General features: G+C 50.7%; 7 protein-coding genes across 7 annotated transcripts; 4 read left to right on the top strand and 3 right to left on the bottom strand.

Moving 5' to 3' along the window:
- Window positions 1-34: 34 nt before the first annotated feature.
- On the bottom strand, window positions 35-3071 carry CI109_100120 (protein transporter SEC24; the record flags this gene model as incomplete). The annotated part of the gene is made up of 4 exons (XM_032007971.2): window positions 35-52; window positions 118-2882; window positions 2936-2967; window positions 3028-3071. The coding sequence occupies 4 exons, from the start codon at window positions 3069-3071 to the stop codon at window positions 35-37; spliced, it is 2859 nt and encodes a 952-aa protein (XP_031857757.2).
- A 336-nt stretch (window positions 3072-3407) lies between these two features.
- Window positions 3408-4890, top strand: CI109_100119 (uncharacterized protein; the record flags this gene model as incomplete). The annotated part of the gene is made up of 7 exons (XM_032007972.1): window positions 3408-3456; window positions 3515-3544; window positions 3602-3684; window positions 3785-4003; window positions 4073-4612; window positions 4678-4741; window positions 4808-4890. The coding sequence occupies 7 exons, from the start codon at window positions 3408-3410 to the stop codon at window positions 4888-4890; spliced, it is 1068 nt and encodes a 355-aa protein (XP_031857758.1).
- Window positions 4891-5109: 219 nt separating this feature from the next.
- On the bottom strand, window positions 5110-7235 carry CI109_100118 (uncharacterized protein; the record flags this gene model as incomplete). Its single annotated transcript, XM_032007973.1, has 12 exons — window positions 5110-5345; window positions 5410-5432; window positions 5496-5547; window positions 5617-5778; window positions 5843-5892; window positions 5952-6005; window positions 6066-6224; window positions 6343-6493; window positions 6604-6656; window positions 6707-6735; window positions 6803-7012; window positions 7074-7235. 12 exons carry the CDS (start codon window positions 7233-7235, stop codon window positions 5110-5112), a joined length of 1341 nt encoding a protein of 446 aa, XP_031857759.1.
- Window positions 7236-8142: 907 nt separating this feature from the next.
- Window positions 8143-10165, top strand: CI109_100117 (fructose-bisphosphate aldolase 1; the record flags this gene model as incomplete). Its single annotated transcript, XM_065966723.1, has 8 exons — window positions 8143-8172; window positions 8265-8324; window positions 8620-8819; window positions 8877-8987; window positions 9041-9129; window positions 9185-9461; window positions 9804-9903; window positions 9965-10165. The coding sequence occupies 8 exons, from the start codon at window positions 8143-8145 to the stop codon at window positions 10163-10165; spliced, it is 1068 nt and encodes a 355-aa protein (XP_065822795.1).
- Window positions 10166-10448: 283 nt separating this feature from the next.
- CI109_100116 (uncharacterized protein) lies at window positions 10449-10898 on the top strand (the record flags this gene model as incomplete). The annotated part of the gene is made up of 1 exon (XM_032007975.1): window positions 10449-10898. One exon carries the CDS (start codon window positions 10449-10451, stop codon window positions 10896-10898), a length of 450 nt encoding a protein of 149 aa, XP_031857761.1.
- A 174-nt stretch (window positions 10899-11072) lies between these two features.
- Window positions 11073-12482, bottom strand: CI109_100115 (uncharacterized protein; the record flags this gene model as incomplete). Its single annotated transcript, XM_032007976.1, has 1 exon — window positions 11073-12482. One exon carries the CDS (start codon window positions 12480-12482, stop codon window positions 11073-11075), a length of 1410 nt encoding a protein of 469 aa, XP_031857762.1.
- A 997-nt stretch (window positions 12483-13479) lies between these two features.
- CI109_100114 (uncharacterized protein) lies at window positions 13480-16689 on the top strand (the record flags this gene model as incomplete). The annotated part of the gene is made up of 5 exons (XM_032007977.1): window positions 13480-13971; window positions 14029-14269; window positions 14325-14422; window positions 14478-15888; window positions 15947-16689. The coding sequence occupies 5 exons, from the start codon at window positions 13480-13482 to the stop codon at window positions 16687-16689; spliced, it is 2985 nt and encodes a 994-aa protein (XP_031857763.1).
- Window positions 16690-16904: the final 215 nt, after the last annotated feature.

The raw sequence follows: 16904 nt of genomic DNA, 5'->3' as shown, positions 1-16904 counted from the left end.
GCGTTCACCAGCGAGAACATTCACGTCACGATGATCATGAACTTCCGTTGACCTATCACAGCAAACACTCGTCAGCAATTCCTCGCGGATCTAGCGCGAACAAGACACTTGACCCACCTTGTTCTTCACTGTTGTCAAGTACTGAGCGTAACTGCTCATATGGTCCATCCTATCCTCAATCAACAAACTCAACGCCCAGCTTCTCAACGCGGGCTCCGCGTCACTCTTCACCACATACAAATGAGGTCTGTATACACCTCTTCTCAACTCTCTAGTCTTCGCCACGATATTGTTCACTCGCTGCGAGAACGGGTTGTCCAATACTGGTAAAGTGAATTTACCACCTGTCAACTCTCCATATGATGGGAGATCGAACACATCCTGAATCAATCGAGGAACAGCCTCGTGGCCCACCCAGAGGAAGATGTTCTGTCCATCTTCGATCAGGAACAGACCGTGACGTTCGAGTCGTTCCGATGTGAGGTTGAGTGCCGGAGGAAGCGTAATACCGTGTTCGCCAATGTTGCCCGCATCTGCTGGCATGTTGTGAAGAGAGTAGAAACGGGGGTGGATGTAAGGGACAAGAGATTGACATGGAAGTGTAGTGAGGAGACATTGTGCGTATGATCGAAGATCGGGGGGGATAGACGATCCTTCTCGAAGACCGACGTGCTTGACCAGACCGCAACAGAGCAACGGCAAGAGTTTGAGGTTGTCCGGGACGGCGAGTTGAGCCGAGGCTCCAGCAGCGGAAGTGACCTGGTTCTTGTACACAGTGAGCATCTCGCCCAGTCTATTGGTGATATGATTCCTAGCATCGTCAAGACTGTGGCTCATAGATCGTTCAACACCCTTGTTGGTAAGGTAAGCGGCAATGGAGACTTGGTCGGCAGAAGCGTAGAGCTCGGCAATTGAGTCGGTTGTGGGCAAGGCCTGCGTGATGACTCGAATTCGTCTCTCGCCGTAACATGACGTGTGAAGGACGGCCGTTTGTAGCACGACGAAAGATCCTTTGATATCGTCCTCGAGTTGCAGTTCGATGATGTAGTTCTGGTCCGTTGGCACGACAGGCAAAGCGAGAAGATCGGTGGATCGGATGAAGAAGTTTCCGTGGAAAGCCGACATTCGAATACCTCTGGTGGCACGAACTCGAATGACCGCTTCCAAACCCATCGGCATCGCCAACACTTTACCAAACTCGGTCGCGAACTTGATCGCATCTTCCGACCGACTCGCATTGAATCCAGGGTACAGGTATGTCTGACCAGCGGTGTATCTCGGTAAACACGAGAGGGTCGCGACATCGGTGTAGGCCGCTGAGAAGAGGAACATATCCACAGCAATTTGTTGCTTCGAACATTCGATGGCGAAAGTCTTATAGAAGCTCGAACCGGCGTTGAGAAGAGAACTCTCCTTGCTTGTGCCGAGGAGTTTCGGATCGTCTCGAGCTTTGAGAGCTCCCTCGCCAAGGGTTGGCAAGCTAGCAGTGAGACAGATGATCTTTCCACCGATCTTGCCAATGAGCTGATGAGCTGCCTGAAGACCTGATCCGAGGGCGTTGCCGACAACGTGCGAATCTTGGAACATGTCACTGAGTCGACCAAGAAGGGATTCGATAGCAGAACGAGACTCGGTGAGGTTGACGAGCAAGTCGACAGGTTTAGGCAAGAAGACATCGGAAAGATCAGGAACGACGAGCATGGACGCCTCGGTCGCACCCGCTGGGAGGGAGAAGAAGTGCAGACTGGTGGAAACGGCGATGATAGCGACCTTAGTCCTCTTGTCGGCGTTGGGAATGTTGTCCAAGCTCTCAAGGATGGTCCTCGCTGCGACGGCAACCATACCGGATTGGATCGCCGGCTGACTGACATCGATGACGAAAGCGTAGACCGGTGGTTGGGGCGGTCGGACCATGTATTCTGTAGGAGCGATGTACTCGACCACGCTGTGGTTCAACTCCTTCCTCGCCCATCGATCTGCTGGTTTTCCTGCTCGTTGATCCCAGTCGAACAGCTGAGGAACCTCGTTGCTCAATCCACACATACAACACTTCCATCTGTTTCCACCCTCGATGAACGTGACAAAGGGGTTGATATACGCCCTACAACGTCTACATCGTGCGATGACCGCGTCCTCCACCACAGGTACGGGTTCGTCGCCATCTGATTCTCGCCATGATCGGTAAGGAGCCATGACAAGAGCAAGAGGGAGTTTCGACTTGTTCAGTAGTGACTGAGTCGTAGGCATGGACGTGAGAGTACATCGTTGATAGGAAGGGTCAGGTTGGATGTGAGGTGATGAGGTGACTGCCGCATTGGGAGGAAGGAGGTATGGGGGTGGTGGGGCGTCGAGAGCGGAAACGTCAGGTTGCATACCGATCAAGTTGACCGTTTGGATGGAATGAAGTTGTTTCTGATCGGCTCCATAAGCTGCACCACCTTTCTGACCAACGTTGAGTTGTTGAAACTGGTTAGACATCTGGTCGACAGGCTGTTGTCCGTATGCGGGTTGTTGACCATACGCAGGTGGTTGAGCAGCTCCACCGTAAGGAGCTTGTTGAGCTCCGTAAGCGGGTTGTTGGGCAGCGGCAGCATCCGGACCTCCGAAACCAGGTGTGAAGAACTGTGGTTGTTGAGCTCCCCCTTGATCAGGATAACCAGGCGCAGCTAACTGTTGCGGTTGACCAACTTGAGGTTGCGCCTCGTAAGATGATCCGTACATCTGTTGTATCTGGGCAGTGGGGTATTGCCGACGACCATGTCGAGAAGGGGCAGCCTGAGCTGGTGGAGATGCGGGATTGGGAGGTGGAGAGGCTGAAGGATGAGAAGTTGGGAAGGAGGGGTTGATAGGCACTTCCCATTGTGATTGACCTGTGGCCTGGTCTGTAGAGGGGTCAGCGGCACTCATGGCAAGATTAGAACGTATGTAGACGAACCGATATAGATGTAAGAGCTCGATTGGGCGTCCCTACAAGTAGTCAAGGAAAGATCAACACCAGCCAAGCACTCAAGTCTCATAGCTACTCACCACCTAGCTTCCCAGCCCTGAGGCAGCATGACGGGTTGCGACATCTCTGCTTGGGTCTTTTGAGGATATCCTGCCGAGTAGTTGAGATCCATCGGGAAGGAGGTATGATGGAGCTTTGTGTGATTATCGAGGTGACAAGCTAGATATGCTCAAGGGTAGGTAGATTGGGCGAGTGAGTGGTGACGGACTGTGGATGGTGACGAGGCAGCATCGCGTCCTCCAGTACGGGTGCCACATGGTCGGAAGTTCGGTGATATCTCAATCAAGCACGAGTGGCCCCGCGTTCACCGATACCTTCGAAGGTCATGTTGTGAATTATGTATGGTCATCCTTGACTTTCCTGCTGCATATATACTTTGTCCGACAACAACATCAACACCATGCTACAAACCAATCTGCTGGCGCCAGGACACGCGGATCTTGTGACTCGTGAGCTGAGCATGTTTAGCACTTGGTTTGGCAGAGTTTAGCTGACGTCACTGCCCAGATGTCGTGTATGATTTCTACGGAGAACGACGTGAGTGTGGTTGACTTCCTCCAGATGAGCAAGGAGACAGTCTGACCCGACGCTTAGTCGCGACATGTTCTGCCGATCAAAAGATCAAGATCTTTAGAAAGACGCCGGAAGGTACTTGGGACCAGGAGACGGAATGGAAGGTGAGTTTATCTATCCTAATCTAACATTGTATCTTCCCCTTGAATGGATGTCGGGCCATATCTCAACCTTCTAGCGACGACAGAGCTGATACTGTAACAGGCACACGATGCACCGATATTGCATCTCTCTTTTGCCCACCCTATCCACGGCTCCCTCCTCGCCTCATCGTCGCACGACCGCTCCGTCAGAATATGGGAAGAACCATCAGGTCGAGAGCGGGATGGAAGATGGGTTGAGAGGGGTGTGTTGACGGGTGCCAAGGGGAGCGTGAGGAGTGTAGAGTTTGGGCCACCTGATCCCGCTTACGGCTTGCGTGTGGTAGGTCCACTGCTCGCGCATCTTTTCCATCGCGCCAACATGACCTATATTGACTACCTGTGTGTTTAGGCCTCCATCTCAACCGACTCATATTTACGCATATATACTTCTCTCGATCCATCACTCAACGACTGGTCACTCGTCCATTCCATCCATGTCCCATCTCTCCCTCTTCCCGGAAACGCCGATGAGATCCCTCCCCCTGCCGAGAGTGCCGCATCTACATCTGAACTCGCTTCTGGCGGCTGGGGCTTATCATGGTGTAAAGAACGATGGTGGGGATCCGTCCTCGCCACATTCTCAGGTACATCGCCAACACTCAAACTCGTCGTCCTGGATCCTCAACCTACTTCCCTCATCCATCTCACACCGCCTGGTAGTGGGACAGCAGCGCCTTTGACCAGCGTCGCATGGGCACCATCGTGTGGGAGATCCTATCATCTCTTAGCGACGGGAAGTAGAGATGGGACAGTGAGGATATGGAGAGTGGAACCTCCAGGAGAGAGATTGAGGTTGGATTACGATAGCGAGGAAGAAGTGAAGAGGAGTTGGACGGCGGAATGTACCGGAGAGTTTGGCAAAGGCGGTGCTAGAGTCGGTATGGTTGATGTGAGTACAGGGAGTTTCAATCTGGGCAATAAAACAGAATGCTGATTATCTACGGCCGTGAATAGTGGAACGCAACGGGCACGACATTGACAACGAGTGACGATGAGGGTATCGTACGGATATACAAGCGTGAGTGGCTGATGATCCAAGACACGGTGTGTAGCCACTAGCTAATCACAACGTTTGTCCGCATAGCCACATACGCGAAGAGCTGGAAATTGTTAGGGCAGATGTCGGCGGAAGAGCCGCCAAGTGAGGAAGGCCTGAACGGGCATTAATAACAGACGCGGATGTACGAATATGCCAGTGTAGATGTATAAGACAATATAAGTGCATCGTTTCCGACAATTCCTTCTTTCTTACTCGACCTTTCATATTATACTATCGATACTACTACTACTAACTCTTCTTGAGTTATTTTTACATTCTCATCTTTTCCATATCCCCCTTTTTCGGTAATAAACCTAGAACAAGTTGCTGAAGAACAGACAAATTGCTTATCCCTTGGTGATAGGAACGTCTGTACACTTGAAATCGAGCGTACTCTCATCTTGCAAGTTTGCGCAGAGATATTTACCTGATCCAACGGTTCCGTTCTTCGGTGCGAGCTGAGTACCTTCAGAAGTGATATCGACGCATTCGGCAGAACATTCAAGTGTCGCTACGGTGTTGTTGGGAACGATACCGGAGGCGGTTCCTGAGATGTTGATGAAGTGCACATCGGAAATTGACACTGCGCAACGGGAGAGATCGGTTAGCTTCTGGTCAAATCCACAAGAGCCTGAAAGGCAACTCACGAGTCGAAGGGAAGTTCTGACACCTGTGGGGCGTGGGTACAGGTCAACACGGCGTCTCATTAGGAGCAAGAGAGGGGTGAACTCACTGTTCAGCTGAAGAACTGTAACATTGAGTCAAGTAGATAGGGTTGTCGACGTCTACACAACACAGCACATCAGTTAGTATCTTACCAGGTACGACTGAGACTAAGTGCGATGATGACTCACTATCATTGACAAAGTCTTGGAATGTCACATTCCTGACGTAACCACTACCACCTCCCGAAACGGAGTTGGTATCGTTTGATCCTCCAAAGACCTTGATACGAGCTCCGTTCTCAGCGTTTGACATGGAGATGTTTCGCACATAAACGTTTGCGACGATATCGGCTGAAATGTGTGGTTGTGATCAGCTTGTGTTCTAAAACTGCTGATGTGGTTGGGTTGGACTCACTTTGACCGGCGTATTGACCCAATGATCCGACTGAAATACCGTGAGAACCACTACGAGTGGACCAGTCAGCAAAGCGCAAGTTTAACTTGTAAAAGGCACCGCGACTCACTTGCAGATCATATTCTCGACAGTCATGTATGTAGAGTTGGGCTTGAACGATACACTGAGCACGTACATGTTAGCTAGTCCATCTATAGATGGTTGAAGAACTACGACGACTCACCAATCATCACCGTTCTGGACGTTCGAGTCCCTAATTGTGACATAGCTAGAACGGTAGATATCCCATCCGTCTGAGTTGGCAGCAGGAGCAGAAGCGTTGGACGATTTGGAGTGAATCTGAATATTCGAGTATGTCACGTCGGTAGAGTTGTATACGAAGCTGAACAGAAGAGCAGAGTGTCAGTCTGTTCAGTCCAAGGGATAAGTACACAGGGCGAGGGCCAGAAGACTAAAGGTCGTCATGGCTTCAGATTATGATTCGGATGTAGAACACTCACTTGTGCCAGAAGGGAGAGTTGATGACGCTGATATCATCAATCTTGACATTGGTGGCGTTACCAACTGTAAGAGGGATAGGTCGAGCGAACACTCGGGTAGAGCCTCCAGCCACACCTTTGGTCTTGACCTGGGCAAAGTAGTCCCACCAAGCTGTGCTTTGTCAGCGGGGCCGATGCAGTGTGGCTAAATTCAGGTGTGATAGAAGGCGAGAGATCCTCTATGGGTTTGACTCAAGTGTGAAAGTCAAATCAACCACTCACTCTGACCGTTGGCGTCGATCGTACCGCCTCCGTGAAGAGTAACACCGTCACCCCTGTAAGTCGGTATCAGCTTATGTCCAGGTCATAGTGGAGTTTGATTCACTTCAAGAACCAATAAGTAGTGGCGTTTTGCTATAAGAGAGCACCATGCACAGTCAGTGGACATGTGCAACATGTACTGACACTTGAGACGACTCACGTAGGTCAAGTAGATCGAGGCAGGAGACCAGTAAGCGATATCGGGGACGTAACTGATCGCTCCTGAGAGTCTGATCTCGACATTGTGGAGGTCGGTAGTGAGCACGGTGTTGACCGTGTAGTAACCCGGAAGATCGATGAGGGCGTACGATCCACAAAGCTCGAAAGCGTAGAGAAGGTTGGGTCCATCATCTCGACCACCACCCATGGGCTACAAAGATGGTTAAACAGAGTCAGACAAGTGCCACATTCGTCGCTCGCAGAGCACTTACCTTGACGGTACAGGTCGACCCTTCTACTTTGACGTAGGGGTTGGTCGAGGTCCATCGTCGTCGAGGAGCAGGGTGGGAGCGCTCGCTATGGGTGTAGCCAGTAGCACCGAGTACGAGGTTGAGAGAGGTCAAACCTCCTACTAGGACAGAGAGAAGTTTCATTTTGGTGGATCGAGTGCAACTGGTCGATTGTCGATGACTATTTGGTGGGGAAAAGACAGACAGTCTCCCCTCGCGAGGCCAGCTTATATATGTCTACTCTGGCTGTCTGACCTCGTCTCCACTCCGCACACTCTAAGCCCCCTCTCAACTTCTGCTCAGAGCTCAATCAGCGACGATGGACAAGCTTTCCGGCCCGTTCGGCCCCCTCCAAGACCAACTAGGTCTAAAACGGTACATTTCAATAGTCTCGGCGTATTTGCTTATCGTAACTTGGGCGTGTGTGTGTGATGTACCTCAATTCCAGATCTAACGGACATCAGCTGATCAAGTTGTAAAGTAACCCTCATGGGCTGAACTCGGCTCGATGGCGTACATTTTACATCGTCATGCATGATATAGTATCGTTTTGCGTTGATTAACTTACAAGATTCCAATGATCACCTCCGGCCTATTTCCATTCCATCTCCTTCCCGTCCGGACACACAGAGTGGAGGTGGAGGGAATCCTGATCGCATCCTACCGGGCCGGGCCACTGGTTGAGTGTAATCGGCATTTCGGTGTTACTCGGTATCCACTCACTTGTAGCTTGCCCAAATTGAGGGACCCCACATTCAAAGTGAGTGACACGGATAAGTAAGGGATGGTAAGTGGGCTGTTACAACGGAAAAGGGTAAACGGCACTTTGTTTTTCTGACGTATGACGCCCCGTCGCTATCCACTCCCCAACCTTGGCTCTTAACGAACTCATCCGAACGTTTGTTTCCATCTTCTTCTCTTTCTTCAACTTTCTCTTTGATCTATAACAAAACACACACTTGTAAGTCCAGAACGACAATTGCAAACCAGCTACGTCCGACAGCTCACACTCTCTTTCTCCTCATTAGATTACACAACTACCACACACACAATGTCTAAAGGTGCTCTCTCTGTTGTTCCCGTGAGTTGATCCACGACATTCTTCCCGCTTCTCAGAGGTTTCATCCACCTCGTATCTGGAGACGACAAGATCACTGACAATCCTCTTCACAGGCCGGTGTCCTCTCTGGTGACGACACCCGAAAACTCTTCCAATATGCCAAGGACAACAAGGTGAGCCTTCATTCCCGCACATTCCACGTTGTCATTTGACTCCGTCAAACGAGAAAGATTCTCATAGCCGCCGGTATTGTCATTCATTTACCCTGAACACAAAAGCTGACGATTTTTGCTCCCCTTCAGTTCGCTATCCCCGTACGTTATACCCCAAATTATCGCAAAGGTTCTCACAGAAACTGACATCCTGCCCTCTCTCCTGCTGCTTAACAAAAATATAGGCTATCGTGAGTCTCAATTGACCCTTATCACCTGACGTCACTCATTCGCTTACAACCTATTGGCATTTTAGAACGTCACCTCTTCATCAGTCGTGAACGCTGTCCTCGAGGCCGCCCGTGACATCAAGTCTCCCATCATCCTCCAGGTCTCCCAAGGTGGTGCCGCTTTCTTCGCCGGTAAAGGCCTTGCCAACGGCAACCAAGAGGCTTCCATCGCCGGTGCCACTGCCGCTGCCCACTTCATCCGAAGTATCGCTCCCGCATACGGCATGTAAGTGTATTCGCATTCGAAAGCGGTTATCCTTGTCTGACTTAACTTGACCTTCAGCCCCGTCGTTCTCCACTCTGACCACTGCGCCAAGAAGCTCCTCCCTTGGTTCGATGGTATGCTCGAGGCCGACGAGGCTTACTACAAGGAGCACGGTGTCCCTCTCTTCTCGTGAGTAGCACTAGTCGCCGCAACCATAAACGCCCCTGACGTTTATCCGCCAGCTCTCACATGCTCGACTTGTCCGAGGAGTCCAAGGAGGACAACATCAAGGAGTGTGTCCACTACTTCCAGCGAATGGCCAAGATGAACCGTGAGTTGGAATTCAAGCGCATTTCAAGGCGTACGAAGCTGAAACAAAACATCAGAATTCCTCGAGATGGAGATCGGTATCACCGGTGGTGAGGAGGACGGTGTCGACAACACTGGTGTCGACAACAACTCTCTTTACACTCAACCCGAGGACATCTTCGACGTCTACTCTGCTCTTGCCCCCATCTCCCCCAACTTCTCCATCGCCGCTGGTTTCGGTAACGTCCACGGTGTCTACAAGCCCGGAAACGTCAAGCTCCGACCCGAGCTTTTGGGCAAGCACCAGGCTTACGCTGCTGAGAAGACCGCCGGCAAGGAGGGTGACAAGCCTTTGTGAGTGTCTCCTTTTTTCTTTGCGGTTACTCTATCTTTCTCCCCATTCCCCCTTCCCACCCGCTACCCAACATAGACAGTGCCCGGCTCTCCTTCAATGAGATGTCGAGGCGATCAGGTCAGCGCAGAGTAATGTTTTACCACACCACATTTAGAGCCTGCTTCTTCTACCCTTTAATGTCGTTTCAGTTTGTTCTGGTGCGAGCACTGTACCCCACGACTGTCTCCTTTTGAGAGGTCGTGGAAGGTGTGGGCCGTGGGGAAGGAGGTGTCATATTGGTGTCACATCTTGTTCTTGTTTTTGTTCCGCATCAGTTTGACTGTTTGCTGACACTGTAACAGGTACCTTGTCTTCCACGGTGGTTCCGGTTCTACCAAGGACGAGATCCGAGAGGCTGTCGTCAACGGTGTTGTGAAGATGAACGTTGACACCGACACTCAGGTGAGTAGATGCACACGTTACTGGTTAGGAGGTGTTGGCTGACTTTTGAATAACTATCCAGTGGGCCTACCTCTCCGGTGTCCGAGACTTTGTCCTCAAGAAGAAGGACTACCTCATGACCCAGGTCGGTAACCCCGATGGACCCGACAAGCCCAACAAGAAGAACTACGACCCCCGAGTCTGGGTCCGAGAAGGTGAAAAGACCCTCGTCGAGCGTGTCAAGGAGGCATGCAAGGACTTGGGTAACGAGAACAGGGCTTAGATGGGGAGAATTGTAGTGAAAGAAGTTTAATTGAAGAAGAAGAACAGTGAAAGAGAAAGTATTGTAGCGCACGCAGTTGTGCAGTGAGGGGTTTTGTGTCTTGCATCGATGCACATGAATGCCTGTTTGTAATTCCTTTGATTGCGTGGTGGCAGAAAGGATGTGTCTAGTCCATCAGAGGTGATACTATATATGGGGTCTTCGAACTCTCGTCGTTGTTCCCGTTTGACATACTTCACCACACCACCACCACCACCACCACCACCACCACCACCACCACAACATGAGCTCCACTACTGCCTCTACTGCATCATCACCCGTGTCGTCATCACCATCATCCCGAGGTAGAACCAGCAGTAGACCGACCAGATCAGCCATGTCACGCCACAAATTCGAAGACAGAAGTATCTCACCCAAGGGAAGCGTAAAGTGGGATAAGGCTCCTCCAGAAGAAGACGACCCGAGAGACTGGTATTGGCTGAACAAGGTGGCAGAGGGGAATAGGAATCTCAAGGACACGAGGATGAAGTCGAAGATAGAGAAGGGTGAGATGCAGTCGCAGATGATGCAGACGATGGAGAGATTGGAAAAGTTCGAAGTGGAGAATAAAAAGCTGAAGGCGATGATCAAGAAGATCACAGGAGGAGGTAGCAGTGGCAGTGGCAGTGGCAGTGATAGTGATAGTGGCAGTGGGAGTGAGGGGAGTGGGAGCGAGAGCGAGGGTGAGTCGTGACGTAATTGTGGGGAGGGAGCTGGGAGCGGTGTGCTGTCTCGAGGCGAGACGAAGCGTTCCACCTTGCAAGGAGTATGTTGTGATATAGATCTGTTCATGATGATGAAGAAACGGTATTTTACAACAACACCTTAACGTACAACTACATTTGGTCCCAACTACCATATTCACTGCTCACAATCCCACCACCGTCTGCGCCTCCGCCTCCCGCTGAGACTCCAACCTATCTCGTTCGTTGAAAAACCTCATTCTGGCAATATGTTCTCTCAGCTCCTCGGCTGACCAATCTCCAAAATACTCTTTATCGCCCTCTGCGTGACCTGTCACTTCTATCGCTTCGTCACGAAGTTTGAGCCATCGTTCGGAAGGACCGATTTTGTTTTGCCAATACGGTAGTTCGGGAGCGTCAATCTCGTCTCTGTGTGACGAAAAATATTCTTCCGCAGAGTGGAACGTGACTGCGTCGTGGTCGTCCACTATAGTTGTGAAGCGAAATTGACCTTGTTCGATATCGTTGTTATTCGCCAATTGTCGTTTCTCTCTGTTACGTCTTCTCGTTCTTCCCTCGAGGAACGCTCGCTCCATCCTCTCTTTGACCTCTTCCACACCGATCCGTCCATTGAACCATTGTTCCCCGGCCGTCTTTTCCACGTTGTACACCTCCACCTTGCCAATCTCCGTTTCCTCTCCTAATTTGCTCATCAGAGCTGGCAATTGTACCGCTGCATGAGGGGAATACCTCACGCAACCAGCTTGATCGCAATAAGTACAACCTTTCATCTGTATCGGACCGAATTGACCATATCGCGACCATCTCGTCTGATCCGATGGAGTAGACTGATATCCTTCTATCCTGAAAGAATGTCTTTCGTCCCACCAAACAAGTCTGAGCGATCTGATAGTCGGACTGATGTTGTTTTCGAATTGATATGGCCATTGGTATTTCTCTCCATCCTCATCGTCGTCGACGAGAGCTAGGAAAAGAGGTAATTGGCACGGACGTAATTTCCAAACTACCTCTTCTACCGCTTCCATCCGAGATAACACTTTTGAGATATCCAATTGTCGTATGATGACTTTCTTCGTTGAGAGATGACATACTTTTTGGACAAACTGACATTTATCGTCGGAACAAATATCTTCCCTATCGAGATTTTTAGGTCGTCGACCACCTGCCAAGTATAGGGTGTGGAGATGCGGGAGAGGTTGAATATAATGTTGTACGAAAGGACATTCGTTTATACCGTGTATTGAGATCGTACATTCCCTAACGTAGGAGAGTAATGTGTTTTTGCAATACTCGTCTCCTAAAGACGAGTACGAGTACGAGCCAGGTCGTGTTGAACCGATGAATATGTCCCGGTTCCGACCCGAACTTCCACTTGAACTCGATGATGAGTCAGAGCCGATGGAGATAGTTCGATATAGAACTGATGCGGAAGGGTGGAAGAATGATCGACAGACCAGAAGACACGAGAAAAGCGTGCCGGGCGAGTCGGATAGATACGAGAAGATGGATTGGAGGATGTCGGCGTTCTCACAGAGACGTGTGGAGGCGAGGTTCGACGTAGAGGACGTAGACATGGTGTCGGTCGCAGGTTGACTCGGCGGCACGGGAACACAAGATACAGTCTCCGAGAAGGGACGGTGCACGCCTTAGACAATTCAGTGACTATTGGTCTTTCCGATATTGATTGTTATTGATACGGGTGAGTAGCTGTGTTATCGAGTACAAATCGTCGCAAGTGATGACGACAGAAGATGATCGGAAGCAAATCTGAAACAAGCCCATGGAGTGAAGCGAGGTCTGTCTGTTATCATCACCCCTCTACACCTAAATCTTGGCAACAACAGTGTGCGCTTTCAGCAGAACACTAGAACATGCTGTTCGCCGCACTGATCAAGACGTTCGGAGGTAAAGTTCTCCTTTGCACAACGAGGCAGTCCCATCGGACTCAATCTTCGGACAACGATACCACCATCACTTGATTATATACTTCGGGCATGGCTATCTCGCCAGGGAATGGAGGCGCAATGCAGGGTTGGTAGATGGTCTATGAAGAGGCGCGCGACTCTTGACTCACACGACTCCATGATACATGTGGAATGATATCAGTAGTAGTATGCATATCTTTTGTCTCTAATGGACCAATCCAATCTTTCGTTTCTCACGAACGTGCACACGACCAGGTGCAGACCGGGTTTCATCTAATCGTATCATCCATATTACCAAATTGGGTAAATCATTGTTGATCCCGGAGGTGCAGCAATGATGGTTACCGTAAAGTTCAGTTGTAGTGGACATTATTCAATACTGAACTATTATTCTGAAAGAGTGCTATAATTACTTGTATCAATAGAGAGACAGTTCTCGTATAATTATATTTCACAACTGACAACGCTATCGAAAAACACACTCTGAAGACAACTTCGATATACACTCTCACAATGACCCATCCACGAAGACGGTGATCACCACATCCGCAACAAGCGTACAAGCCCACACACGTTCATCTCAGGACAACGCATCGAAGCTGTCTTCTTTGCTAGTACGACACCACCACCACCAGCACCAGGAGTCATGGAGACGACCACCGCCTCTTCGTCCAGTGCTACTGCGGTATCACCACCGTCGTCCTCTTCCTACACTCAAGGACATGATTCCGATCTGTTCTCATTGGACTTTCTCGCGTTGACGGGCATGAACAATGTGACCTCTCCGCAACACGATTCATTGGGTATGGAAGGGTCACAACGGGATCACGGTGCGGAATCTTCAGGACCATCTGCATCCACTTCGTCGTCAACAACAACAAGGGGAAGAAGATCTACAGCAACACACGAGTCTGCTAACGATCGGCGGCAAAGTCAACAATACCCGGAAGACCGATTGGGAAGTAACCAAGATACAGGTGTTGGTCATCAACAACAACAACAACAACAACAACAACAAATGGATGTAGACGAGGCTCAGATGGAAGATATGCTAGCTGCTATGAGCCGAGGTCAAGAGGAAGAATATGCCGCCAGACAAGAGTACGACGCTGTTCAATCTGCCCTCTTACAACAGCAGGTGAGCGCGAGCACATTCGCATGCGACATGAGCTGACTGATTCCTGGCATACCTCAGTTGCAAGCGATCCACATGCAATCGCCGCTCGGATTCGATATCAACAATCCAAACTTCCCTCTCGGACAGCTGTTCCTCTCTTCACCAGAAGCGCGACAAGCCTTGCAATTGCAACAACAACATGGCCAAGCGGGATCGATTGGTCAAATGCAGAACCAGCAATATCAACCGGAGATGAATGACAGCAACTCGAAATGGCAAGGTCAAGGACGGACTACTACGGGCGGGATGCCAACGCCTGGTCAGTTATGATATCTCGCGTGAAGAAACGTAACTGACGCGCCGTTCTTACTTAGGGCCCAGCGGCGAGATAGGCGGACAAGGAAGACCGGAATTGATGAGTCCTATGCATCTCGAGATGTTTGCTCGAGCTCAAGGAATGGACATGAACGACGTGAGTGGTTTTCCCACATTGGAACGAATAGTGACGCTGAACGAACGCTCCCCAGCCCAATGTCATGCCTCTCCTCTCCCCTGCGCTCTCCCAACACACCTCTACGTCGTATGCTTCACCCAATAACCAAGTCGCTTTCTCACCCCATTCCCACCGCAACTCGTTATCCCACTCTCAATCCCAGTCGCTGAAGAAAAGTCCAATCGAGCAGCTGCAAGAACAGCAAAAGCAATTTCAGGAACAGCTAGCTTCGCTTCAGCAACAACAGCTCGAAATGCAAGCGACGGCTGCAGCTGTTATCGCGGCTTCGACATCGCCCCATATCCCTTCAAGCGGACATTCGTCAACGGGATCCAGACCTGCCACTACGCCTGGTATTACACCTTCACCAGGGATCTTCTCACCACTCACTTCACCAGCGTTGGAAGCGACGAACAGGGTGCATCGATCGCAGGGTCATTCTCATCAACACTTTTCTCCCGCCTTCAACGGACAATCATCTCGACCCCCTCATCCCCTCAGTGCCTTATCTTCCCCCGCACTCAACCCTGTCGGATCTAGTGGCGGTGCACAACAAACACTGTCCCCGGCTCTGGGTCCACAGAATAGTGGTGATTTGGCCGACCCAGATTACCTTCGAGCGTTAGTCGGAATGATGGAGAACAATAATCAATCCAACCCTTACGGGGATCTAAGTCAGCCGGCATATACCTCCCCATCTATGGCTAGCACGTCTACGGCAGGGCACAACGCAATACTCGCCTCACCTTCACTCAATCCCATCTCTGGTCCCGGTCCTCATCGACATTCTCTACCTTCGAAGAGTCGTCCGTCACCCATGCTGAAGCCGACAGGTCATCGTTCACACAATCGCAACGCATCAACAACGGGGAACGGTAACGGGAACTTCTCCGTGCCTACATCACCCAACGTGCAAAAGTACCACTCGGCGGCCCCCGGTATGGGAGTTGGCTATTTACCCCCTTCGGCGATCGAGCACCGACAATTTACCAGTAACATGTCGAATTCGACCACGTCAACTCCGTCCCCAGTCGACCTGAGCCATATCATGCCTCCACCACCTGTACCTAACGGGAATGTGAAAAGCAGAAAAGGTGTTACTCCAATAACACCAGCTAGTCTGATGAATCTTGGTCCGGGGACGGGAGCGGGTTCAGGTCCGGGTTCTGCCGACCTTGCGTATCAGGGAGATAGAGAAGGGATAAATCAATATGGTGCTGTCCCGCCACCTCCATCTCAACCGTCCGCTGCGAGACGACCGAGCGGGTCAGGAGCAGGAGGGAGAGCAGTAAAGGCGAAGCAAACTGTTGCGCCCGCGACGAATGCAAGCGTGAACGGAGGAGGTGCGAGGAAAGGTGCAGGAAACAAGACGGTCTCAGCAGGCGGTGTGGCTGGTAAAAGGGCTCTAGCGATTCGACCGCAGGGAGGAGTGGGTGTTCGAGCTGGTGAGTGGAAAGGAGGCTGCAATCATTAAGGGATCCGTGGCTGACCATTCGTTTCTAGCCACCAAAGCAGCCGCCGCAGCTGCCGCAGCCGCATCACAACCTACCGAACCGGAGACCCGAAAAACCTCACACAAAGCTGCTGAACAGAAACGGCGTGATTCGCTCAAAGCTGGTTTCGACGAATTGCGATTACTCCTCCCGCCGATCAATACCGAAGCTCTCGATGCTGAGACGGGTGAACCGATTCCTGGATCTTCAGCGCCGAGATTGTTACCGAAGAGTTCGTTGGTACCTGATGATAATCCCAATAGAGGAGTTAGTAAAGTCGCCTTGTTGAGATTCGGTAACGAGTACATTGAGAAGTTGAAAGAGAGAGTGGAGAGGAGGGATGATTATATCGAAAAGCTGAGAGACGAGATTGGGAGGTTGAGATCGGGTTCGGGGGATGAAGAGGGTGATGTAGACGTAGTAGATCTATTAGAGTTTGATTGGAGGAAAGGAGAAGATGAAGAATTTGATGGGGAGCCTGAAGAAGGAGAGGAAGATGAAGACATGGATGTAGAAGGTGGTGATGAGGGAGAACAAGAAGAAGGTGACGAGGAGGATGAGGAGGAGGATGAGGAAAATGATGATGATGAAGAGACAACAACGACGACGACGAAAGCTGGAAGAGGGAGACGGTCGAAATCACTTTCGAACGGGACGAGTCTGAAAAGCCCGGCGTTGAGAGCTGTGAAACGACCAGGATTAGTCAAGACGGGTTCGTCATCCAGTGGGACGGTGACTCTGAAAGGGCGATAGCGTATCGCGTAGTAGCATAGATTGATAGGACATTGGAGAAGCAAGCAAACGAATTTGCTACTGTAGACGGATAGTTTGGCAAGGCACACGCATAGGGTCAGATAACAATGTCAAAGAGGGTGAGATGCCCAAATATGCATATATGTAAGCAGTAGCAATGGTCCTGGAACGAATGAGTGCGAGTGCGGTGTGATATGCAGATCTGTTCCTCGCTA

This window comes from Kwoniella shandongensis, chromosome 1 (assembly GCF_008629635.2).
Source record: "Kwoniella shandongensis chromosome 1, complete sequence".
In the NCBI taxonomy this organism is placed as follows: domain Eukaryota; kingdom Fungi; phylum Basidiomycota; class Tremellomycetes; order Tremellales; family Cryptococcaceae; genus Kwoniella; species Kwoniella shandongensis.
Note: the sequence above shows the minus strand (reverse complement) of the source record. Positions and strands in the feature narration are given on the sequence as shown.